Source organism: Trachurus trachurus (assembly GCF_905171665.1).
Source record: "Trachurus trachurus genome assembly, chromosome: 4".
Taxonomy (NCBI): Eukaryota; Metazoa; Chordata; class Actinopteri; order Carangiformes; family Carangidae; genus Trachurus; species Trachurus trachurus.
In genome coordinates, this window is record NC_139898.1 from 31,423,021 (window position 1) to 31,449,402 (window position 26,382).

Here is a 26,382-nt window from a genome sequence, read left to right on the forward strand (position 1 = left end):
TTGAAATGGATTTTTTTTCACTTCAATACACTTTTTTATATTTGTAACGAGGACCTTTAACTTGTACACAATTGGGCATGACAAAATTTAAACACACATCTGGCCCAATTTGAAATTAAATGATCAATACCAAAACAAATATGGCAACTTAAAGGACAATTCCAGGTGAATTCAATTCGGGGGTGTATTTTCCTATCATTTTAGGTCTAAAAGAAGGAATCTGAAGATTTTCAGTTTAATCGCTCCTGTTTTGCGGTAGTTGCGTCTGTCCCCACATCGCCACGGCAGCAATGAATGGGTGTGGATGTAAGTTCCGCTGTTTAGGCTGTTTACAGCCCTCAAAGCCGCAATTTTTTTCCACAGACAGCGTCAGGTGGCTACTCAAACATGCACCGAGAAGTTTATTTACTTCAAGCAAGCCGACATGTTTAGAAAACTAGATCTAATTCAAAGTCTCCCGGAGTCTCGCGCGAGACCCAGTTGCCGTGCTCTGTGTGTTCAGGTGCAGTGGCAGCTTCCGTTTGTGTCATAATCACAGGAATATCAACTCTTGACTTGCTTCAAGTGTACATTTTTTTCCAGAGACAGCGTCAGGTGGCTACTCAAACATGTGCCGATCATTTTTTTTTACTTGAAGCAAGTACTGTAGAGCCATACACTGTAGCTCAGTGCGTATGGTGTCAGCTTGGCAACACAAAGGTTGTGGGTCTCACTTCAATAACCTTGTTGGTGCATTTTCCAACCGATCTGTCTCTTTACCTCTTTGTCTTTCTCTCTCGGTCATGTTTCTTGTAAAATGTTCTCAAGACTTTCAGACTTCACAATAAGAGTTTCAATTTAAAAACTTTGAAAATCTTTACCAAACCAACATTTGCAACTCTCACCAAAATGTCGCCCCAATATTGCTGACACTTTTGTCCACTTAAACTCATTACAAATTATGAAGTCCATCAAACTTGCTGGAGAGGATCTTCAGACTGTCCTCCACAAACGATCCACACAGATTTTTGATTTATCAAAAAAAAGTTGAGCCTACAGTGCATGAAAACGTTTGACTGTAAACAGTACTGTAAACATATACCATCCAATTCTTGATAAATACATTTTCAATCTGCTCTTATGGGAACAACTGCAGTCAATGTAAGAGTGGCATTTTTCATCAGATTTTATCTTATGATGCCAAACACTTATTGTTAAAAACAAATCACCAACATTTCCATGCTGTCTAAATGCAATTAATGTATTGATTTTTGTTTACATGACCGTGTTCCTGACATTTTGACAACTTCTGCCTGGCTTGTGACTCCCTGAGTCTATTTGAGAAGTCACACACCATGACTCACTTCCAGACAATTAGCTCAGTGAGTTATGAGCTGGTTTTGGTGCCAGAGGCTGTGGGTTCAAGCCCTAGCAAGGGTAATGATGATGACATATCCAGATGTTGTCAACTAGTAACAAAAGACAATAGTCCATGGTGGCCTTACAGCATCTTTCTAAACTTTGAAAATAAATTCATAACAGATAAACCATTTGTGCTACGGCTTTTCAACTTTCAAATTGCCCAATTTTGTCTATAAAAAAATTGCCCGGCCCCGACCATTGCTGCTCAGCAGCTATAATTGTTTGTTTTGTTTTTTTTGTCTCATCTCCCTAACAGCCTCAGTCTTCTCACTGATGCGCCACACCTGGGTTGTATCTCGGGCTTGATTTGTGGGGTGGGACCAACTGACTATATGAATGAAATGTTTGCTTTGTCTTGTTATCCTGACGAAGATCCACAGGGATCGAAACATTGATCGTTCCACAATAAACAATAAAGGATGATTGATACAGAGTGCGGACTTCACTTCTTTTTCTCTAAGTTTACTTTGTTGGTCCTGCACCTGTAGTGTGTTTGGATGTGCGTGCTCCACTCCACTTTTGTTGTATTTTCCCCACAAATGTTTATTTATATATAAATATTTAGGTACTACTGGCCCGCTGGTATGTTGCACGTATACCACTAAGACACTATAGGCCTACTACAAATCCCACAATGCACTGCCAGTGCACTTCTATCAGGGGGTCCTTGTCCCACTTGTTCATCAGCACCAGCAACTGTTGTTGATTGAGAGGACGATCGACAATGTGTTATTTTTCTTTTCTTGCCGTTATGAAACACACAGCAAGCCCCCATAAGTTCACGACATAGAAGCTAAAAAAATATTAATCAATAGTGAATGAGTCAAAGTTCTTGATATTGGTTAATGGTCAATCATGTGCATCCCTAAATGAAATGACTATGGAAAGCAGCAGATAGAGCCATAATAAATGAATGCAAAATGTATTTATTTAATGATTAATGTTGTATTGTATGCGATAACTTACAGGCTTTGTTAGTTTTAGGTTCAATATGTGCAAAAAAGTCATTTTAATAAGTTCTCAATAAACAACCAGTCCGGCCATCGACTTGTACCAATTTTTAAATTCTGGCCCACGGTGTATTTGAGTTTGACACCCCTGCTTTAGAAGTTAAATGATCCACAAACAGAAACTGAACATCCTTTCAGTGTGACAAAGCTCCGCCCCCTCACATGACTTATAAACCAGGAAACTGCTGCACTTCCTCTTCAGTCCCAGAGATGCAGACAGAAGAACAGATTCACAGATGCAGATTCAGCTTCAGAGCAAAGCAACAACTTCTTGTGAGTGAGTCCAACTACAACACTGCTGCTTCAACCTGCTGACACTCCACACACTGATGGTGAGTTTGACTAAAACCTGGACTCAGAGTCACATTAAACTTCAGTCAAGTCAGTAAAAGAGGGAGGGGAGCCATGACTGACTCTACTTCCTGTCTGCTGTGTTTTCAGCTTCACTCACAGACTAAATGGCTTCCAGATTAGAGGAGGATCTCTGCTGTCCGGTCTGTACGGAGGTCTTCAGAGATCCTGTTGTTCTGTCCTGCAGCCACAGCTTCTGTAAAGACTGTCTGAAGAGCTGGTGGAAGGAGAAACAAGATCGACTGTGTCCAGTTTGTAAGAGAAGATCTTCAAGACACAAACCACCTTGTAACTTGGTGTTGAAGAACCTGTGTGAGAGCTTCTTGCAGCAGAGAGAGCAGAGATCTTCAGAAGCTCTCTGCAGTCTGCACTCTGAGAAACTCAAACTCTTCTGTCTGGACCATCAGCAGCCAGTGTGTGTCATCTGCAGAGATTCAGACAAACACACCAACCACAGAATCAAACCCATCGATGAAGCTGCTTCACAACTCAAGAAGGAACTCGAGGAAACTCTGGAGCCCTTAAAGAAGAAGTTAAAGGGTTTTGAAGAAGTTCAAGTGAAGTTTGGTCAAACAGCAGAACACATTAAGGTCCAGGCCCGACACACAGAGAGGCAGATTAAGGAGCAGTTTAAGAAGCTTCACCAGTTTCTAGAAGAGGAAGAGGAGGCCAGGATGGCTGCACTGAGGGAGGAAGAGGAGCAGAAGAGTCAGAGGATGAAGGAGAAGTTGGAGGCTCTGAGCAGAGAGATAGCAGCTCTTTCACACTCAGTCAGAGCCACAGAGGACGAGCTGAGAGCTGAAGACGTCTCATTCCTGCTCAACTACAAGGCTGCAGTGGAAAGAGTCCAGCAGCGCCCCCTGCTGGAGGATCCACAGCTGGACTCAGGAGCTCTGATAGACCAGGCCAAACACCTGGGCAACCTGACCTTCAACATCTGGAACAAGATGAAGGACATGGTCTCCTACAGTCCTGTGGTTCTGGACCCAAACACTGCTCCTCCATATTTCATCCTGTCTGAAGATCTGACCAGTGTGGGACATGGAGGAGACAAAAAGCAGCTTCCTGACAATCCAGAGAGGATTGGTTATTCCTGCTCTGTCCTGGGCTCTGAGGGTTTTAACTCAGGGACTCACAGCTGGGATGTCGAGGTTGGAGACAGTACATGGTGGGGACTGGGTGTGTTAACAGAGTCTGTGCAGAGGAAGGGAAAGAAGATAGGGTCTGGATTATGGGGAATATGGTTAATTGAAGGTGAATACGGAGCATTTTCACCATCAAGTCCAAACATTTTTCCCTCAGTGCAGAAGAAGTTCCAGAGGATCAGAGTGAATCTGGACTTGAACAGAGGAAAACTGTCGTTCTCTGATCCTGATACTAACACACACATACACACCTTCACACACACTTCCACTCAGAAGATGTTTCCATACATTCACATTGGTGATGAACTCCCAGTGAAGCTGTTACCAATGAAGGTGTCAGTGACAGTGGAGCAGAGCAGTAAGAGAAAAAGAGGACGATCATGTTTATAATGATGTTTATTTCTTAAAGGGAAAAGTCAGTGAATTGAACCTGTTAAACTTCACCTGTCCTCCTGCTGCCTCATTATTACACTTTTTCTTCTTTACTAATTTTTACGTGTAAAATATTTTCACTCGTATCACTCAATTACTGAACATTTGATTCTTCTTCTCCAGAAGAAGATCTGGAGTTCTTCTCCAGATGAAAAAATGTCAAACATGAAAAGTTGAAAAGTGATTCTTGTTTAAGTACATAATATCTGTTCACATGAAATTATCTAAAATGTATCGAGTCACTTCCTCACAAAAGCTGAATATAGATTTGTTCCTGTTTTTCATCAACATAATAAAATGTTGTCTTGACTTGGATTCATATTCAGCTTCGTCTTTAACGTCTCCTGCATCTACACAACATCCCATTCTCTTTATAATTAGCAGCAGAGGTGGAGGAAGTGTTGAGATGAAGTACTGACACCACACTGTGTACAAGTACTCGGCACACAGGTACAAGTACTGCACTTAAACAGTTGCTCCCTTCCACACAAAGAATTAAGATATTCACACTTAGGTTTTTCTAACAGACAAAGACGCTTTCTGACCACAATTGACCCTTCGCCAACTCCTCCCACAAACGGCTATTGTCCAATCCTACGTTAGCAACCGTAACTATAGGCCTGGCAAGCTTTCCGCAGTGAGTCATTACGTTTGCTTTTGTGGACACATTTTGAGACTAGGACGAAAAACATTTGTTTGTAGAGAAGGATGTTGTTGTTGCTGCTGCTACTACGGCGGCGGCGGCGGCGGCAGCAGCAATATAGAGATGTTCAGATACGAGCGGACTTTTTTTTCGACTTGAGCAAGTGTAAATATGGGGATAACCATATGTTCACCTCCGAAATGACAGCTGTACTTTTAGGGCTTTTACCTGGGCTTTCAGGCGAGGGATCCTCCAGGCAGGGATTGCTTTCACTGACTGATACAGCGGTGGGAGAAAACAAAACAGCAGCGAAAGCTGTATGTGGTTCACAATCGCCCAAAAACTTGCAGTTTGACAACGTTTCATGACCAGTGAGATGACGTAAGTCTTCGTGGGTTGATAGACGGTAAAATTACCGGTCCTTACTGCTGCTCTGTACATTGTCCAGTCGTGTCGTTGAACAGATGTTTTATCCTCCTGCGCGAGTCACACGTCACTGAAAACTATGAATGATCTTTGTGACTTCTTCTCTCTATTATCTCAGAACAGTTTATCCAGAAATTTGCTGATATTTCCTTTGAAATCGATACCAAATACTGCCAGGAGCATGGCTGGGAGTGAAAGCTTGCCCGCCGTAGCAACAGTAACCAAGGGGGCGGGGCTTACGCGAAGGATGTCAAGTTTCAAAGCTGTCAGAGCTGGTGTTATTAATCTACATGAGTTCATATGTCTTGACTCCCACACACACATGACATGGTATGACAAGGAAATGTGTACAGTAGACATCCCTATGCACAACAGTAATTTATTTATTAATCAAAAAACACATGAAAAGACCCTTTTCAATACGAGGCACATGCCTTGAACAACTCCTCTACATTAATCTGGACTGACCTGTTCAACATTCAGTCACTTTTCAAAGCTCCGCCCCCTCACCTGACTCACCTGTGATAAACCAAGTTAGTTATTAACGCTGAGGACAAAGTCCCAGGAACAACTTTATTGGACTCTGTCAGTCCCAGAGACGCAGACTGAAGAAGAGACGATCAGATTCAGCTTCAGACCAAACCAACAACTTCCTGTGAGCGAGTCCAGCTACAACACTGCTGCTTCAACCTGCTGACACTCCACACACTGAAGGTGAGTTTGACTAAAACCTGGACTCAGAGTCACAGTAAACTTCAGTCAAGTCAGTAGAGGAGGGAGGGGAGCCATGACTGACTCTACTTCCTGTCTGCTGTGTTTTCAGCTTCGCTCACAGACTAAATGGCTTCCAGATTAGAGGAGGATCTCTGCTGTCCGGTCTGTACGGAGGTCTTCAGAGATCCTGTTGTTCTGTCCTGCAGCCACAGCTTCTGTAAAGACTGTCTGAAGAGCTGGTGGAAGGAGAAACAAGATCGACTGTGTCCAGTTTGTAAGAGAAGATCTTCAAAGCCACATCCACCTGTTAGTCTGACGTTGAAGAATCTGTGTGAGAGCTTCTTACAGCAGAGAGAGCAGAGATCTTCAGAGGCTCTCTGCAGTCTGCACTCTGAGAAACTCAAACTCTTCTGTCTGGACCATCAGCAGCCAGTGTGTCTCATCTGCAGAGATTCAGACAAACACACCAACCACAGATTCAAACCCATCGATGAAGCTGTTTCGAAACTCAAGAAGGAACTTGAGGAAACTCTGGAGCCCTTAAAGAAGAAGTTAAAGGGTTTTGAAGAAGTTCAAGTGGAGTTTGATCAAAAAGCTGAACACATTAAGGTCCAGGCCCGCCACACAGAGAGGCAGATTAAGGAGCAGTTTAAGAAGCTTCACCAGTGTCTAGAAGAGGAAGAGGAGGCCAGGATGGCTGCACTGAGGGAGGAAGAGGAGCAGAAGAGTCAGAGGATGAAGGAGAAGATGGAGGCTCTGAGCAGAGAGATAGCAGCTCTTTCACACACAGTCAGAGCCACAGAGGACGAGCTGAGAGCTGAAGACGTCTCATTCCTGCTCAACTACAAGGCTGCAGTGGAAAGAGTCCAGCAGCGCCCCCTGCTGGAGGATCCACAGCTGGACTCAGGAGCTCTGATAGACCAGGCCAAACACCTGGGCAACCTGACCTTCAACATCTGGAACAAGATGAAGGACATGGTCTCCTACAGTCCTGTGGTTCTGGACCCAAGAACTGCTCATCCAGAACTCATCTTGTCTGAAGATCTGACCAGTGTGAGACGAGGAGATGAACAGCAGCTTCCTGACAATCCAGAGAGGTTTGATTATATCTGGTTTGTCCTAGGCTCTGAGGGTTTTAACTCAGGGACTCACAGCTGGGATGTCGAGGTTGAAGATAGAACACACTGGATACTGGGTGTGTTACCAGAGTCTGTGCCAAGGAAGGGAGATGAGATCATGTCTGGATTATGGGGAATAGGGTTTGATGAAGGTAAATACGGAGCAGTTTCACCATCAGGTCCAAACATTCATCCACTTCGTCCAGAGCAGAAGAAGTTCCAGAGGATCAGAGTGAAGAAGCTCCAGAGGATCAGAGTGAATCTGGACTTGAACAGAGGAAAACTGTCGTTCTCTGATCCTGATACTAACACACACATACACACCTTCACACACACTTTCACTCAGAAGATGTTTCCATTCATTGACACTATTGATGACCACCCAGTGAAGCTGTTACCAGTGCAGGTGTCAGTGACAGTGGAGCAGAGCAGTTAGAGATAAAGAGGATGATCATATTTACAATGTTGTTTATTTCTTAAAGTCAGTAAATTGAACCTGTTACACTTCATTTGTCCTCCTGCTGCCTCATTATTACACTTTTCCTTTTTTACTACTTTACATGTGTAAAATATTTTCACTCTTATCACTCAATTACTAAACATGTGATTCTTCTTCTCCAGAAGAAGCTCTGGAGTTCTTCTCCAGATGAAAAAATGTCAAACATAAAAAGTTGAAAAGTGATTCTTGTTTATGTAAAAAGTTTGTATCTGTTCACATGAAATAATCTCAAATGTATCAACGTGTGAGTTCATCACAAAAGCTGAATGTAGATTCATTCCTGTTTTTCATCAACATACTAAAATGTTGTCTTGACTTGAATTCATATTCAGCTTCGTCTTTAACGTCTCCTGCATCTACACAACATCCCATTGTCTTTATAATTAGCAGCAGAGGTGGAGGAAGTGTCGACATGAAGTACTGACACCACACTGTTTACAAGTACTATGCACAGGTACAAGTACTGCACTTATACAGTTGATCCCTTCCACACAAAGAATTATGATATTCACACCCAGGTTTTACTAACAGGTAAAGCAGCTTTCTGACCAAAATTATGTCAAGTTTCAAAGCTGTCAGAGCTTGTGTTATTAATCTACATGAGTTTATATGTCTTAACTTCCATACACACGACATGGTATGGAAATGTGTACGGTAGACATCCCTATGCACAACAGTAATTTATTTATTAATCAAAAAACACATGAAAAGACCCTTTTCAATACGAGGCACATGCCTTGAACAACTCCTCTACATTATTCTGGACTGACCTGTTCAACATTCGGTCATTTTTCAAAGCTCCGCCCCCTCACCTGACTCACCTCAGATAAACCAAGTTAGTTATTAACGTTGAGGACAAAGTCCCAGGAATAACTTTATTGGACTCTGTCAGTCCCAGAGACGCAGACTGAAGAAGAGACGATCAGATTCAGCTTCAGACCAAACCAACAACTTCCTGTGAGTGAGTCCAGCTACAACACTGCTGCTTCAACCTGCTGACACTCCACACACTGAAGGTGAGTTTGACTAAAACCTGGACTCAGAGTCACAGTAAACTTCAGTCAAGTCAGTAGAGGAGGGAGGGGAGCCATGACTGACTCTACTTCCTGTCTGCTGTGTTTTCAGCTTCACTCACAGACTAAATGGCTTCCAGACTAGAGGAGGATCTCTGCTGTCCGGTCTGTACGGAGGTCTTCAGAGATCCTGTTGTTCTGTCCTGCAGCCACAGCTTCTGTAAAGACTGTCTGAAGAGCTGGTGGAAGGAGAAACAAGATCAACTGTGTCCAGTTTGTAAGAGAAGATCTTCAAAGGGTCATCCACTTAATAACCTGGTGTTGAAGAATCTGTGTGAGAGCTTCTTACAGCAGAGAGAGCAGAGATCTTCAGAGGCTCTCTGCAGGCTGCACTCTGAGAAACTCAAACTCTTCTGTCTGGACCATCAGCAGCCAGTGTGTCTCATCTGCAGAGATTCAGACAAACACACCAACCACAGATTCAAACCCATCGATGAAGCAGCTTTGAAACTCAAGAAGGAACTTGAGGAAACTCTGGAGCCCTTAAAGAAGAAGTTAAAGGGTTTTGAAGAAGTTCAAGTGAAGTTTGGTCAAACAGCAGAACACATTAAGGTCCAGGCCCGACACACAGAGAGGCAGATTAAGGAGCAGTTTAAGAGGCTTCACCAGTTTCTAGAAGAGGAAGAGGAGGCCAGGATGGCTGCACTGAGGGAGGAAGAGGAGCAGAAGAGTCAGAGGATGAAGGAGAAGATGGAGGCTCTGAGCAGAGAGATAGCAGCTCTTTCACACACAGTCAGAGCCACAGAGGACGAGCTGAGAGCTGAAGATGTCTCATTCCTGCTCAACTACAAGGCTGCAGTGGAAAGAGTCCAGCAGCGCCCCCTGCTGGAGGATCCACAGCTGGACTCAGGAGCTCTGATAGACCAGGCCAAACACCTGGGCAACCTGACCTTCAACATCTGGAACAAGATGAAGGACATGGTCTCCTACAGTCCTGTGGTTCTGGACCCAAACACTGCTAATCCATATCTCATCCTGTCTGAAGATCTGACCAGTCTGAGAGCTGGAGACAAACAGAAGCTTCCTGACAATCCAGAGAGGACTGATTATTTCTCATGTGTCCTGGGCTCTGAGGGTTTTAACTCAGGGACTCACAGCTGGGATGTCCAGGTTGGAGACAGTACAGACTGGGAACTGGGTGTATTAACAGAGTCTGCGCAGAGGAAGGGAGACGATATAGAGTCTGGATTATGGGGAATATGGTTCTATGAAGGTGAATACCAAGCATTTTCACCATCAGCTGCAGACATTGATCTCCCAGAGCAGAAGAAGCACCAGAGGATCAGAGTGAATCTGGACTTGAACAGAGGAAAACTGTCGTTCTCTGATCCCGATACTAACACACACATACACACCTTCACACACACTTTCACTCAGAAGATGTTTCCATACATTGACATTGGTGATAAACTCCCATTGAAGCTGTTACCAGTGAATGTGTCAGTGACAGTGGAGCAGAGCAGTTAGAGATAAAGAGGATGATCATATTTATAATGTTGTTTATTTCTAAAAGGGAAAAGTCAGTGAATTTAACCTGGTAAACTTTACCTGTCCTCCTGCTGCCTCATTATTACACTTTTCCTTTTCTACTACTTTTCACGTGTAAAATATTTTCACTCTTGTCACTCAATTACTGAACAGTTGATTCTTCTTCTCCAGAAGAAGATATGGAGTTCTTCTCCAGATGAAAAAATGTCGAACATGAAAAGTTGAAAAGTGATTCTTGTTTAATTACATATATGTAAAAAGTTTGTATCTGTTCATATGAAATGATCTAATGCGTATTAACGTGTCAGTTCATCACAAAAGCTGAATGTACATTCGCTCCTGTTTTTCATCAACATAATAAAATGTTGTCTTGACTTGGATTCATATTCAGCTTCGTCTTTAACGTCTCCTGCATCTACACAACTTCCCATTCTCTTTATAGGCGGGTGCATATATGAAAAAAAAACACCTAACCCTAAAAAAATTCTAACAAAAGGTTTCTCAGCTGTTTTTTTATAGTATTAGATGACCTTAATAACATACTAAAAGTTTACCAAAATTTGACCACTAGAAAGGTGTCATTTTCAAGATGGCGTCCAAGATGGATAGGAAGCCTGGGGAGACACCAGAGGTGAATCGGATAAAAAATTTTAACTAACAGATATCACCATGAAACTTCCCAAGTTTATCACTTACATTAAGACAAATATTTTTTGTATTACAAGTTTTGTCAAATTGTATGTTTAAATATGTAAATGAGGCAATATCTAATTAAATATGCGCTAATTTGCATACATTTCCAGAACCGAAATCTGAACAATGGATAAAGCTACTTTCAAAATTCTTGTTTTATTTAGTTGACATACTAGAGTCAGAAGTTTTTACAGAGGGGATTTTGGATATCTCTTTTTATCACTCTGTAAATGAGAAAATACTGTCACCAGCCCTAAAAATTCAAATATCGCTATGTTTTTAGGAGTAAAATGTTGTATAAATCAGGCTATGAATGATATATCAACAAACCCCTCTGTAAAAACCTTCAGAATATAGAAAGGGATCAAACTGGAAGGTTTGGTGTCTGTAAATGCTGCTGAAGTGGAGATTTTGGGCCCAGAGTCTGAGGAAAAACTCAATTTGAGAAAACATGTACATGTAAAATTCCATGTAAATTGTACTTTTATGATTGGTTGCGGATACGGAGGAATTTTGGAGCCAACATAATTGTTCAGGAGAGAGAGAGCTTTACAATGATACCTGACATGACATGGGTCAGACAACAGGCGCACAGTATGTCACAATAGCATGTTCACTTGTGGTGAATTTAGGAGAAATCTACAGAAAAAAGAGACACAATGAAGTAAAATAACCACCTTAATGTGGATTTTCTACCATTTCTTTTGACTTTTCTGAAAAAAGACATGTTAAGAAAGAAAAATAGCCCAAAATCTCAAAATTATCAGTGCATGCAAAATGTTACAAGAAAATACTACAGTGCACAATTTCCATCATAGAATGAGTTTTTCCTCAGACTCTGAGCCCAAAGTCTCCACTTCAGCAGCACTTACAGACACGTAACCTTCCAGTTTGATCCCTTTCTATATTCTGAAGGTTTTTACAGAGGGGTTTGTTGATATATCATTCATAGCCTGATTTATACAACATTTTACTCTTAAAAACATGGCGATATTTGAATTTTTAGGGCTGGTGACAGTATTTTCTAATTTACAGAGTGATAAAAAGAGATATCCAAAATCCCCTCTGTAAAAACCTCTGACTCTAGTATGTCAACATACTAGAGTTGTTCTGGACCCAAACACTGCTTGTCCGAAACTCATCCTGTCTGAAGATCTGATCAGTGTGAGTTTTGGAGGAGATGAACAGCAGCTTCCTGACAATCCAGAGAGGTTTGATCCTTACTGCTCTGTCCTGGGCTCTGAGGGTTTTAACTCAGGGACTCAGTTCACTGGGAACTGGGTGTGTTAACAGAGACTGTGCAGAGGAACAGAGATGAGATTCTGTCTGGATTATGGAGAATGTGGTTTGATGAAGGTGAATACGGAGCACAGTCACCATCAGCTCCAGGCATAGATCTCCCAGAGCAGAAGAAGCTCCAGAGGATCAGAGTGAATCTGGACTTGAACGGAGGAAAACTGTCGTTCTCTGATCCTGATACTAACACACACATACACACCTTCACACACACTTTCACTCAGAAGATGTTTCCATACGTAAACACTGGTGATCTCCTCCCAGTGAAGCTGTTACCAGTGAAGGTGTCAGTGACAGTGGAGCAGAGCAGTTAGAGATAAAGAGGATGATCATATTTATCATGTTGTTTATTTCTTAAAGGGAAAAGTCAGTGAATTGAACCTGATAAACTTCACCTGTCCTCCTGCTGCCTCATTATTACACTTTTCCTTTTTTACTACTTTTAATGTGTAAAATATTTTCACTCTTATCACTCAATTACTGGCTGTATTTTATCTTAATGAGTCATTTCACGTTACGTTTGTTATTATGACTTTGTGTTGAGGGATGAGTTAAGAATGATAAATTACTGAACATTTGATTCTTCTTCTCTAGAAGAAGATTTTCAGTTCTTTAGATTACAAAATGTCAATGAAAAGTTGAAAAGTGATTCTTGTTTAATTACATATGTAATTTAAAGGGACAACGAGGAGTTTCTATTCGGTTATAAAAATGTCTCACGTTAATGTGGATGAATCTCCGCTACTCACACTTGTTAATGGCTCCATTTTCGCTAAATATATCGATCTGTCTCTATCGTTATTTTGTTATTATTAGTGGTGGCGGAAATGCTGGTCGAGCCGACCAGCGTTTCCTTCATGGCGAGTTATGAGAATAACGCCGCAGAATCGCCGTTTATGGTCGGAACTACGATGGTATGTGAACCTCTTTGAACCTCTGACTTTAATTTTTGATGAATGAAAACATGAGTCCGTCATGCGCCGGGTCAAAGAAATGTACGGTGCGCGCGGAGGCTCATAAATGTAGTGTGAAAACGCTTCGCTTTTCCAAAACTCCTCGTTGTCCCTTTAAGTAAAAATTGGCACTACTTACCCCGCTCTCCCCTACATATGTAAAAAGTTTGTATCTGTCCACATGAAATTATCTAAAATGTATTAACTTGTCAGTTCATCACAAAAGCTGAATGTACATTCGTTCCTGTTTTTCATCAACATAATAAAATGTTGTCTTGACTTGGATTCATATTCAGCTTCGTCTTTAACGTCTCCTGCATCTACACAACATCCCGTTCTTTTTATCATTAGCAGCAGAGGTGGAGGAAGTGTTGAGAGAACCCGCCGCATTATCAAGGATTATTGGCCACAAGAATCACAAAAAAACTCCATGGTTTTCTGGAAGGCAAAGCAAGGAAGAACTGTTTAGTACACACACACACACACACACACAGACACACATACTGTATGCGACTGCTGTGAATCACAGTGACAGCTGCAGGTTGAAGTCCATGAAGTGCTTGATGAGAGGCTGCAGTTTCAGAAGTGATTCTCTTGTGGGCGTGGAGCCGACAGTGAGAACAGGTTCATTAGCACAGTGGAGCGATTCGTGACAAGAGACAAAGAACAAAAAAAAGAAGGTGTGTAACTTCTACCCGTCGGCCCACATGCTTCAGTTTTGTTGCGATGAGCCTTTTTCTCAACACATCTCCGTCCCTCAGGACTCTTTAATTGACAATTGACAATCAAGATGCAGCAATTAAACCTTTCCATTTATAACTCACAGCTTTCACACTGGCTCTGAGAACACAGGGCTTTATATAGTTTTGTCATCATGTGTTTACAGGCCTTTTAAACATATGAATTTAATTTTCATTGGCACACTATTCATGAGCATCACAGCTTAGTTTCCTGTGCAGCCGAGCGTCTTCACTCTCTCTCTCTCTCTCTCTCTCTCTCCATCTCTTCTGTCTGAAAAAGCCATTGGTCAAGAAAAAATGAATATTACTGCGCCAGCGTTTTTCTCAATCATTATGCATTAGCTGCAAATAGAGAGCATATCACACTAACTTTTTTTTCCTCTCCTCACTCTCTCCTCCTTCTAAAAGGGGGCCTGAAGAAATCCAACAATTTTGGTGGCAATAACTATTCACAAATTCTGAGGGGACAGATAAGATTCAGGATTGGAGGAGCGTGCACATTAATTTTCTCTTCCAACATGAAATCATGGCGGCAGCATTTTCCCCCCTAGAAAATGCTTGGCTCTGTATTTTGTCACCTTATTAGTGTCTTCCCTGTCCCGACGCTGCTGTGGGTACTTTCCATATATGACAATGTGACAAGTTGCAGAAAGCCACTGGGCTCTTCTAGGTGAGAAAGTGTCATCGAGGACCGATGGGAACTACGTAGGAAAAATAATAAATTCTGCACTTAGTAGCGCCTATAGGGCCATATCTTCATTTCTGCCTCAATACCCCTGGTTATTGTAATTTGTATTATTAATGTGTAGGTGGATATTAAAGACTGTATCCGCTGACAGTCTGCCAGGAAGAAGATGAAAAAGAAGAAGAAGAAGACGGCTGGCTGAATTCATCATTCAAGTTGATGTAATAGGAAAAAGAGAAGTTCTATATTTCTTGCAAACGAATCCACGTTCCACAAAACATTAGTCTTTTGTTTCTGTTGAAGCAAAACGGGAGACAAAGGCTGGCACAGTATGGAACCAGAATCCATTCAGTCACACACACACACATACACTTCCTGTCTGGCTTTTATTAAAGGTACATTGTGTAGGAATTACTCCCATCTAGCGTATTGCAAGCAACTCAATCGTATTTTTCATGCTGCATTCACGTGAAATTGGGCAGACAGCAGACGCACGACAGCCGCTGCACGTAACGGCATACGATCAGGGTTTTGGGATCTAAACAGTGACTTTGGCGGGCCGGCATTCCTAAATCCTAGCCGCCACTCCACTGCACCACTCCTTAAAGGTACATTGTGTAGGAATTCCTCCCATCTAGCTTTGCGGTTGTATATCACAAGCAACTCAATTGTATTTTTCATGCTGCATTCACGTGAAATCTGGCAGACGGCAGACGGACGACAGCCGCTGCACATAACGGCATAAACAAGCCTCTATGTAAACAAGTGGTCCGTCAGCACGAGGCAAAACAATACACGTGACAATATGTTGTCATGGCGATGTCGTATTGTTTACCTGACCATGTCGATATGAATGATATGAACGGCTAATTCAGAGCTGAAAGGAACACTTCAGTTTGTTGATGGGGGTGATTACTGATTAATGAAAAACAGACTTTTGAACCAAATAATCAATTTTCGTGAATAGATAACAGGAGAAGTTACACAATGTCCCTTTAAAAAAAACAACAACAACTATTCTATAAAGTGAGAACCACCATGGAGGCGTGAAGCAACTTCAGAGGAAGAGAGTGAGGGAAACTCTGCAAACTGGGGTGGGGTGGGGCGGAGTGGGGGGTGACTCACCAACTGGGATCAAAATACTGCAACCTGTCATTTTCCATCTCTGCTCCTCTTCTGGCATTGTCCTTTGAAGTCCTCTCCGAGGCATTAAATCATGCTTAATTAACATAATAGGAGTGTTAATGGCAGCCGTGCAAATCACAACATCGAGCAGCCATTAGCAGGCAAACACACAAACAAAGGATGAGCATTGATTAAAAGGGTAAAACTGCTTGACTTGCAGTAAGGTAAAAAAAAAAAAAAGAAAAGTAGAAAAGCAGCTCTTTAAGTGTTGTTGTTTTGTTTTTTTTCCCATTGAGGGGCCATTTAGTCCACGTACACCTACGTCTAAACAGAGCCAGAGCTGGAAGAGGCGTTATCACATCCATGGCTGCACCGAGGAAGACTGACATGTATGCCTTTGCACAGTGCAGCCAATTATTTCCCTCTCCAAGCGAGTACTGCTGTGCTGACTCTCAAATACTGACACATCCAGCAACAGCGTTTGAAGAACATTTCCCCCCCTTCACCTTCACACTCGACGAAAAAAGAAAGAAAGAAAGAAAGAAAGAAAGAAAGAAAGAAAGAAAGAAAGAAAGAAAGAAAGAAAGAGAGCTGCTTGGTGTGTGCAGCTTATTTCAATCAGAGTTGCAGTCAGTTCTCCAGAGGTTTTATTACAAATATGTTAAAAGCTGCAATTATTATATTTATCCTTGTTGCTCCCATGTTGCTGCAAAAAGCCCCCGAGGAGCGACACGAGGTGGAGGCTGAAGAAGAGACACGGAGATCAGAGATGTAGACATGACAAAAAAGAGAAAATCAGCCCTCGGGCCTCAACATCCTGCCTGTTTCCTCTTCCTCCCCTTCTTCTTCCTCTCCTGCAGAAACAGGCTTCACATAAACCTCACTGAAGTGCAAAATTATATCAACACAAATGCCTTCAAATCAACCGTTAGCACTTTTTCATCATGAGCCATTTAAAACCCTTCGTGATGAGGAGAATGGGTGATGGGGGGGTTTCACACCTTCTCCTGCTAAAATCTGCCTCCCTGCTCATCACAGAGACAGAGAGAGAGATTCTCTGCTTCTCTGTTTTACCTGTGTTGACTCTTTCTTCTGCGCCGCCTGAGGGGAAACCAGGAGGATCAGAGCGCTGCTCAGCTCCATCCTTTAAACTCTTCCTGTTCCTTGTTAATAACAGTTACGCACCCAGTTTCTGCACCGACCGACACCTGTTAAACAATCTGAGCAACGTGCGTCACGTACCATACCGCATCCGTCGTTAAAGGAGAATTACAGTCATTTTTGACCCCTAAATCATTGTCCTGATGGTCACCCAGTGTTGGGGGGAGCAAAAAACGCGACTAAAATTGATGCAGGCAAACCAGAGTTACACCATGGCTACCCGGCACTCGGGATAGCCACAACGCTAACAGATGGGGGCAATTCTTTCAACCACAACAAACACTCAAAAAACTATCAAATATCTATGGTACATGACTGGAATCCTTATGACACACCACTGAACTCATATAGTGTATACGTATAAACAGTGTAAACTTTGTGTTTTTGCATGTAGCCACTCACATCAGATAGCTGAACTCTGAAACATCCTGGAAAGACATTACTACCCGATCACAGAGCGCCTGCTCTCCCCGACACAGAAACAAACACCTTTTTCCTTGTTGTGATGATTTCTTTACAAAAATAAACGGTCGGAGATATTTTGGACATTACCACTGCACTGCTCCACCACTTATTTTTGTAAAGAAATCATCACAACAAGGACAAAGTGTTTGTTTCTGTGGCGGGGAGAGAAGGCGCTCTGTGATGGGATAGTAATGTCTTTCCAGGATGTTTCAGAGTTCAGCTGTCTGAGGTGAGTGACTACATGCAAAAACACAAAGTTTATACTGTTTATACTCTACACTATATGAGTTCAGTGGTGTCTCTAAGGATTCCAGTCATGTACCATAGATATTTGATTGTTTTCTGAGTGTTTGTTGTGGTTGAAAGAATTGCCCCCATGGGTTAGCGTTGTCACTTTCCCTAGCCCTGAGCTCTGGTTTGCCTGCATCAATTTTAGTCGCGTTTTTTGCTCCACCTCAACACTGGGTGACCATCAGGAAAATGATTTAGGGGTCAAAAATGACCGTAATTCTCCTTTAATGCCTCTAATGCTCCTGCTGCTGCTTACTTAAGACTATAACAGTCAAATTCATTTCTTTCTCCCACTCCAACTTCTCTCCATCATGAACTGATTATAGAGCTGCGTTCACGAGACGCCTTTTCTACATTATCAGCCGGCAAACCACATTAGGCTGGAAAAAAAACAACAATGACAAGCCGTCATTGTGTTGCCTTCACTCCCCCCCCCCACCACCCATAATGCACAGCATGATCCGCTAGCTGCCTGCTTTCAACTGACTAAACGCTGAATTTATGAGTCTTTAAATGAATACTTTAGAGAGGGAGGATTTACATCCTGCTGCGGTGACTTAGTGTTTTAGTCTCGCATTCGTTCAGACAGGACGACACTGAATATTTATGATTTATTTTAATTTGCAGAGAGACATGCACAGTCTTTATGGAACTCACTGTAAAACTGTCCAAAACACAACAACAACCACAACAAAATGAGAAGTGTTTCAGACTGTACGAACACTTCTCTGTCCTTGTGGACTGAAACAAACATCTCAGTCTGTCCAAACTGTCAATCTGTCCACACAGACACTTATGTTACTGCTTTAAACACAGGATTGTATATTTGTCAAAATTAGAGACGCTTCAGTGGAAGATTAGACGTATAAATTATTGATTTTATCTTTTTCTTTTTACCTTTAAGCATCGACTATCTCTGTATTTGCTTCACCTGCAGAGGATTGGACATATGGTGTGTTTCCATTAACCCGATTAATGTGCAATTAGAAACTGTGAAGTAAAATGAAAACAGTATTGGAAACGTGAGTCAAATTGTGAAACCATGATTAGCCAGGCCACGGGTCTCACTAACCCCCAATCTCCACATCCTCTCTCGTATCCGTTGCGGTTTAGCTCCAACTGTCGGATCAAACCTTCGCCTACTGGATGTGTTACGTCTCCGGAGCCCAGAGCAGCTGGAGCCCGGAGATCACGGGAGAACTTGAAGCTAACGTGATAACAGCCGTCTATAAAGTCAGATTAACAACAGATCACTTTGCCTTTCTGAGTTTGATTTGCTGTTCACTTCAACATTACTCTGTAATTTCCTCCTGTCTGTGTCTTTGTAGAACCAATGTGTTGTATCAGAAAATGTTGCAATCTCCATGATTATTATTTTTCTTTAAGGGATAGTTCAACATTTTGGCAAATTATCCTATTGCCATAATCCCTATAGTCATAGCAGAAGGTTCATTACCTTTAATTATTGGTGCAAGCTGTTTTTAGATTGGCGGAGCAGAGACGCAAGCTGCTCAGCTAATGCAACAAAGGCGTGCGGCACTTTTGCTTTTTCCGCATCAAATACACAATCCAACAACTCCAAAACACTCTTGTGGACAAGTTGTGACCTGCACATTCACCACGCTATGAGATAATAATATAGTAACATTACGAGACAGAGTTCTTTAAGAGGAAAATGCAGCCGGAACTACAACTTCATGCGTCGTAATGATATTAGGGCTGTCCCGATTATCATATTTTGATAATCGAATATGACCGGGGGGGCAAACAAACACTGCATCTCCAAAATCAGGCAGGTTTCCAAGATGCCAAGTAGCCTACTCATTTTAATGTAACAATTGCTGATGAGAACCAGTGTCAAAAATGAAAAAAAAAATTGATCACAGACTTCATGATCGATTACCATGGCAATGAACGAACCTTCGATTTTTTGGGGTCAGCCCCAGTAACTATATGCTATTATTTCATAGCGTGGTGAATGTGCAGGTCACAACTTGTCCACCAGAGCATTTTGGAGTTGTTGGATTGTGTATTTGATGAGTTTGATGAGGGAAAAGCGCAAGTACCATGCGCCTCTGTTTGGTTCGCTGGGCAGCTTGCGTCTCTGCCCTGTCAACCTAAAAACAACATGCACTGATGATTAAAGGTAATGAACCTACTTCTACAGTATGACTATGGATATAAAACTAAGTACAAATGACTGTGCATAGTGCAAACTGAAGGTGCTTTTACACGAGGTGGTGATTATAGACTCCCATCAGCTGTTTAGGAGTCTGAAGCCTGAGGGGAAGAAAGATATCTGTCCAATTTAAGTCCAATATTCAGTCTTAGCTCCGGTCTCTTTAGCTGCTAAATGCTCCACCATGTTCTCCTCAACACTTAGTCTCCGGCTTCATCTCTCTGCTGTTTGGTGTTCAGCAGGTGGTGTACACTGGATTGATGGGAACTTTGGGCTAAGAGCAGCCACCTGCTGCTACTGTAAACACTGTTGTTTGCAAATGCAGCGAGAATGAAGTCGAACTGTAAAGTTGCAGGCTGGAAACAATCGACTTCTCGTATAGCTGAGAGAAGCAGCACAAGTGTTGATTAAATCCACTGAATTGTTGAGGGTTTGATTTGCATTAAAACACTTTTACTTCCCAACTTCCAGCACACTGTGGTTTTCATCAGCAGAGTTTACAGAGAGGAAAACTTTGTAAAGACTCTGGATGGATAGAAGTACTTTCAGTTCTCATTGTATTTGAACGGTTATATGGATTAGCATTTCATCTCAGTCAATTTCTCTAAAAAGTTATATATATATATATAAAAAAAAAAATCTTCAGGCCTGTCTGATCGACCAAACTTTACTTTCTGACAAACAGCCTCAATCAATATGAATGTTTATGACTGTATTTGATCTGTTTCATTATAAGAGACTGAATATTTTCATGCATCCTATATTTTTATAATCTATTTGATATGTTAATGTTTTATACAGACACCTCTGCTTGTTTAGCTGTTTTTACCTTTCATTCACTTATTTTTAATATATGAATTTCTTCAGATTATTTTGAATGTGTATGTTTACTTCATTAGGTGAGATATCGCTTCTACTAAGCACTATAGACTTTTTTTTATTATCTTAAATAATACTTGTTTATTGTTTTTTATTTTTTTATTTATTTAGCTATTCTTATGTGGAACTTTAATTGTACAAATAAAACAATCAATTGTAGCAGCATTTTTCTCATTATCTGTGCGCATATTTTTGTTGGTTTCCAATGTACGATCGATGGCAACCAATTATATTTAGCCTAACTTCTCTCCATTTATCATATTGTTATTTTGTGTGTTTTTATGATAATTTTCTATATTTAAACATTCATTCATTCTTTGATTGATTCATTCATGATAAATTCGAACAGTCTCTACAGCTGTGATGTTCGACAATAAATAAACCTTTTTTTCTACAAGTCTCTCCTGCCGTAAAACCCCGCCCCCGACACACCTCCAGCATCGGCCAATGGCGTCCCTTCAACTACAGGCTGAGGCTACGCACTTTCTTTTTTTGAAAACTGGCGCCATAAGAGCCAAGATGGCGGCTCACCGTACTGGAGGAGTAGCAGCAGCAGCAGCGTCGTCAGCTCCGTGCCTATCTCTGGCTTTTGAACACAGTTCTCGGTCGTGTAGTGGGATTCATCCTCGTCTGTCTCGTCCTGTGGATTATAAAGTGTGGACCCACGCAGGAACATCGGAGCTACACAGGGATCCTCCTGAACCTCCTGAGCAGCAGCAGCAGCAGCAGCAGCAACAACTAGCATGGCAGCTTGAAGGTAAGTCCGACACTGTGGAAGACCCTCTATTCGCTTTTCTAGGAAGATGAGTTACTCTGGTGGAAAAAAAACAAAAACTTTATGTTGGTCTAGTTGAACTGTCCTTGTTGTTCATCGCTGCTGTGGGACATTTTGGACATTTTGCTTGTGTGGTTTCATCTGACAGCAACGTTGTTTTCTTTAGTGATTGACATTTGGACTTTAGTAGGATTTAACTGTGTTATGTTGTCAGTTGTCTCTCTTGCTTGTGTTGGTGGTTGATTGAAGGAAAGGTTCATGACACAGGGTCTAAGGTGGCTGACTTGTGAATGGTTGTGGTGGATTAACCTTCATACTATTGAAGGCAGCTGTGGCTAGTAGGCAGGTAGGGTGAGTGTACCTATTAAGCCCACCAAATCTGCTTTTCAGCCATTTTTAATATATACCACCCCAATTTAAGTGAAAACATTTTAGTTCAAATGATAGTCTAATGTCTAATTTGAAGTGTCAATCATTCATTTATACCAATTTTTAATGTTTTTATTGTTTAATTTGTCAAAATATACCAAAAATCTGGCATGGGCTTAATGGGTACTTAATGTACCCTTTAAGCCCATGGGTGTTCCAAATAAGCCCACTTCATGATTTGTTGATAAATACATATATATATTTAAAAATCTAAAAAATCCAAAGTTATTCTATTAAAATATGTAATCTCTTAGCTCTCAATAGCTATTTTCATTTTGTCTCCACTCCTTTCCTTGGCCCTGTAAATGGCATTTGAAATAGGCATGATCGGCCTATTTGCTGTGTTGTCAACACCGGAAAAGCTAAACTTACAACATGTCTTCTTTGGAATGTAGCCAAAAAACTATTCATGAACAAAATAAAAATTAGAATCGAAATTACTCTTCAGTACTTAAGCTTTCAATATCTGTTGTCATTTTGTCTGTATCTCTATCCTACATTATACAATTGGCATTTACATTTGGCCAAATTTTCTGGTCCAGCCAGCTGGTTGAAAGTGTTTTTATCTAGATTTCTGAAGACCCAATGACTGAGAGAAAGACAGTTTCCTGGTTCAATACTATTTTAAGGATAATAAATGAATCAATTTCAGTATTTACAACTAAACAAATAACTTTTTAAACATAAAAACACAGCTTAAATAGAAACAATTAATAAAATGAATGAATTGGCCGATGCAATATCACTAATATTTAAATTTGGGTATTTAATTATCTGAATTATGAAGCTGATTGATTAGGTGAGGTCAAACTTAGGCAGGAAAATGGTTCAAAAGTCGAAAGGAAGAAACTCTCCATTGAAACACAGCCAGTGGGCTTAATGGGAGCAGGTGGGCTTAAAGGGAACATCAGTGAATTACTGGTTAAAAATCTGAATATTTTTATTCTACACACATGGCATTTAAAAACAACTACATGACATGAATCTATATAAGCTGCACTAACATAACATGAAAAGTATTAATTGATCATGTATTTAAGTAATTAGCTATACTCATTTACATCTGCCCTAAATGGTGTGATTTTTTTGCTACTGTCCCCTTTAAGCCCACTTGGTAAAAATGTTAATTAAAAAATAAATAAAGATAAATATTCATATGTATTATCAATTTAACAATACAATAGGATATTCTGCATACAAAAATGTAAACTATCCATGTTTATCATGCTTTATGTCATGGCAATGAACAATGCTATGCAGTGGCTGCATAGATGCAGCATGTGGGCTGTTTGCTAGCATGCTAAAATGCATATTTTGAATTCAAAAGAAAAACTATTTCTAATTCTAATAAAATTCTAACACATGTTTTATTTAAAGCACTAATCTCTTAAATTTTGATAACAAATGAGTACTTAGCTAAAGTCGGAGTAGAAATATGGAATAAATATCGTTTTTTCAGGGCATCAAAATCACTGAAGTTTTTTTGCAACTTCTTCAGGAGCAGCAGGCACATGTCACACATATGCTTCGATAACTCAAGATTGACAAATCTGATTTGCTTAGAATAAAAAGCATAATTTATGTAACAAGCTGCTTCATTGGAAGAACCATGAACCAGCAAAAATGGTGATGTAGTTTTTTTTTTATTTGACTCAGAAGTCACAAGTGGGCTTATATGGTACGTGGGCTTAATAGGTACACTCACCAAAGCCTGGTGCAACATATTGTAGGTATTAAATTTAAAAACTATGAACTTTTGTCTGGATACACCCCCTCTATTGATCCATCTCGGCTCCTACTGGTCCCCCTGAGATCTAGAGTCTGTAAAGCAGCCTGTCAAATACAGCTACATAATAATTAAATTGCTTAAAAACAGAAACAATTTAGGGTGATCAGCTGTCACTTGTTGTTAGCTATTCCTCAAATTAAATTTAATTATGATGAAACTTTTTAGCTCCAGTGTGAAACAAATCTGAGCTTTGTCACAACACATTTTAAATCAAAGTTAAAATCATAATTGGTTATCATCTATTCTAATAAGACTCATTTTGTCATTAGCTTTTTTTTATTGTACTTTTTTCCCCCTTTAATTAATTTACTGTTGATCTTGTTGCTTGTATTATTGTCACCCTGTGGATAAAATCTACTACATAAATACAGCTGCTGCCTCTCCTGCTCTTGGTTTGACAGCTTACGTAATTGACCTTCAGCACTCAGGATTTTCATACAATCACAAATAAATTTGACCCCGAGAGCCTTCAGCATGAGTGACTGTAACAGATAGGGAGCGTGTAATCAAAAGAAAAGCGTCTGTTATGGAGCCGTTCAGAGTGACAGTCATCCTGCATTAAACACTCAGGAATTCAAGTGTTCCTCTGTGGTTCATCAGCAGCACACCTCCACCTGTGACACAACGCACAGAACGAACGGGGTTAATAGGGTTCAAGTGCTGCTCATGTGCTGGTGATCAAGACCTGCAGACAAAGTGACTCAGTCTGTGTTATTACATTATTTTCAGCTTGGATTTTTTTCTTTCTTTCTTTTAATGAGGATCGGCTGATTTGCTTCGTTCTTGTTATGATAAAACTCCTGTTACTAAAGCCAGAAGAGTCTTAAAGAGTCAGACTTGAGGACACTTGTCTCATCCTTGACCCCATGTCCCAAAAACGTGGGTGTCTGTGATTCAGTGGGGAGAGGGACAAACAACAGGATGGATGGAGTTAGGGCTGCAACTAACGATTATTTTCATTATTGATTAATGTCCACAAACCAAAGAGAGACTCAGTTCATTGTCATAAAGGAACAAAGAAACCAGAAATATTCACATTTAAGAAGCTGAAATCAGATAATTTTGACTTTTTTTCTTTAAAAATACTCAAACCGATTATTGTTCGATTAATCGATTAATTGTTGCAGTTCTAGATGGAGTCGCAAGTAGTGATCCAGCTGTGCATTTATTTACAGTGGGAAAACAAAAGAATGAAACCAGAAGGGAGCAAATTTGCATTGGTACGTCCTCCGTCTGCGAGTCCCTAATGTAACTACTGCACTTTGCAGACACTTTGGTGCGATGAAGCTCTTGATGTGTGGTTTTTATTTGTGTCAGTTTTTAGATGGATTTTTTTTTTAGTTCTTACATTCTGTGCTAGTGCAATTTTATTTAACTTTTATTTTATGATATTTTTTAGCCTGTTATCATGACTCAACATAGTGAAGCAACCAGTTGCACTGAGGACCATTTCACTTAGTTGATGTAATTGTCCTTGACTTTGTTGTGCGTCTGTGTTTTATTTCACACTTGTAGCTCTGTTGCACTATGTTGTAGCTCTGTTGCACTATGTGCCCAAGACAATTTTCCCTTCTGGGACAATAACGTTTTTTTTGATTTGATTGAAGTAGTGGCTAGCTGTAGCTGTTCAAATGAAGGTCGGACTGTTTGATCGCTCAGGATTGTTGCACCTACTTCAACAGTGTTGTCATAGCTACTTCTTTTAGGGATTGTCATGAATAATGGGTGTAGGGGTATCAGTAAAATCTCTGGGAAATTGATTTTGACCACGGGGGGCTACTGCCGGACATACCATCTCTGTCAACATGGGAATCAAACCCATGACCTTAAAGCAGAAGTAAGCGGGATGTTTGTATTAATATAAGTCTCAAATAGTTATATCTTCTGACAGAAATCACTTCTATAGAGTGTTTGGTCTGAAACACGGGTCTGTCAGTCATTCTGCTCTGCTCTGAGCCGAGGAGAAAACTTTCCTTGTATCCTACAACCTTTATCCAATGAGGAGAGAGAACGGCATAAAGGGGCGGTCCTCTCTGTGTGTGCAGCCAAGGGATGCGCGTGAATGTGGTGACATAGGGACGAGGGCGGGGACTGCTAACTCCATCGGCTGACAGGAAGTTAGCCAAAACCACCGGATCGCTTACTTCTGCTTTAAGGTCAAGGCAGAACTGATCAGACACATGATCATCTTTCACTGAGCTCTCATATGGAGGAGCTGTAACCACATAACACATGTATCACATGTGCGTATAGATAGATAGATGTGTGTGTGTGTGTGTGTGTGTGGTTGGGGTGATGTTTATAAACAGGTTAACGAGCGCCAGGTGGATTGTTTATAAACCTTAACGAGCTCTGGCCTGAGGCTCAGAGGTTACCACGGCAACTTGAGGTGGTTGCCAATGACGATAGGGGCCCTCAGGCTGAGGCAGACGGAAATGTGGAGAAAAAGAGCAATTTTCTACCTCTGCACTGGTCTCACATTTGGGCTTATTCTGACAAAACAGTAACTCCTATCAGAAAAAAACACAGACCATCAGCGCTGTAAGGACTTCCTGAACGATTTGGTGTGATTTTGGTGTTTCTACAGTTAATATTTTGGAGACACTTGCAAGTTTAAAACAG

General features: G+C 41.0%; 4 protein-coding genes across 4 annotated transcripts in view; all 4 read left to right on the forward strand.

Annotated features, from left to right (window-relative positions):
- Positions 1–2,709: 2,709 nt before the first annotated feature.
- Positions 2,710–4,297, forward strand: LOC310985356 (nuclear factor 7, brain-like; the record flags this gene model as incomplete). Its single annotated transcript, XM_083970930.1, has 2 exons — positions 2,710–2,743; positions 2,853–4,297. Exon 2 carries the CDS (start codon positions 2,870–2,872, stop codon positions 4,295–4,297), a length of 1,428 nt encoding a protein of 475 aa, XP_083827056.1. The 5' UTR covers positions 2,710–2,743; positions 2,853–2,869.
- Positions 4,298–6,216: 1,919 nt separating this feature from the next.
- Positions 6,217–7,676, forward strand: LOC310984953 (E3 ubiquitin-protein ligase TRIM39-like; the record flags this gene model as incomplete). The annotated part of the gene is made up of 1 exon (XM_083970336.1): positions 6,217–7,676. The coding sequence occupies exon 1, from the start codon at positions 6,249–6,251 to the stop codon at positions 7,674–7,676; it is 1,428 nt and encodes a 475-aa protein (XP_083826462.1). The 5' UTR covers positions 6,217–6,248.
- Positions 7,677–8,881: 1,205 nt separating this feature from the next.
- LOC310984938 (nuclear factor 7, brain-like) lies at positions 8,882–12,678 on the forward strand (the record flags this gene model as incomplete). The annotated part of the gene is made up of 2 exons (XM_083970319.1): positions 8,882–10,025; positions 12,350–12,678. The coding sequence occupies 2 exons, from the start codon at positions 8,882–8,884 to the stop codon at positions 12,601–12,603; spliced, it is 1,398 nt and encodes a 465-aa protein (XP_083826445.1). The 3' UTR covers positions 12,604–12,678.
- Positions 12,679–21,286: 8,608 nt separating this feature from the next.
- Positions 21,287–26,382, forward strand: part of LOC310985357 (thiamine transporter 1-like) — a gene marked incomplete at both ends in the record, with an annotated part of 159,153 nt that continues 154,057 nt past the window's right edge. Inside the window, one exon of the mRNA XM_083970931.1 lies at positions 21,287–21,524. Coding sequence (XP_083827057.1) covers positions 21,287–21,524 — 238 coding nt within the window. The remainder of the gene's footprint in view (positions 21,525–26,382) is intronic.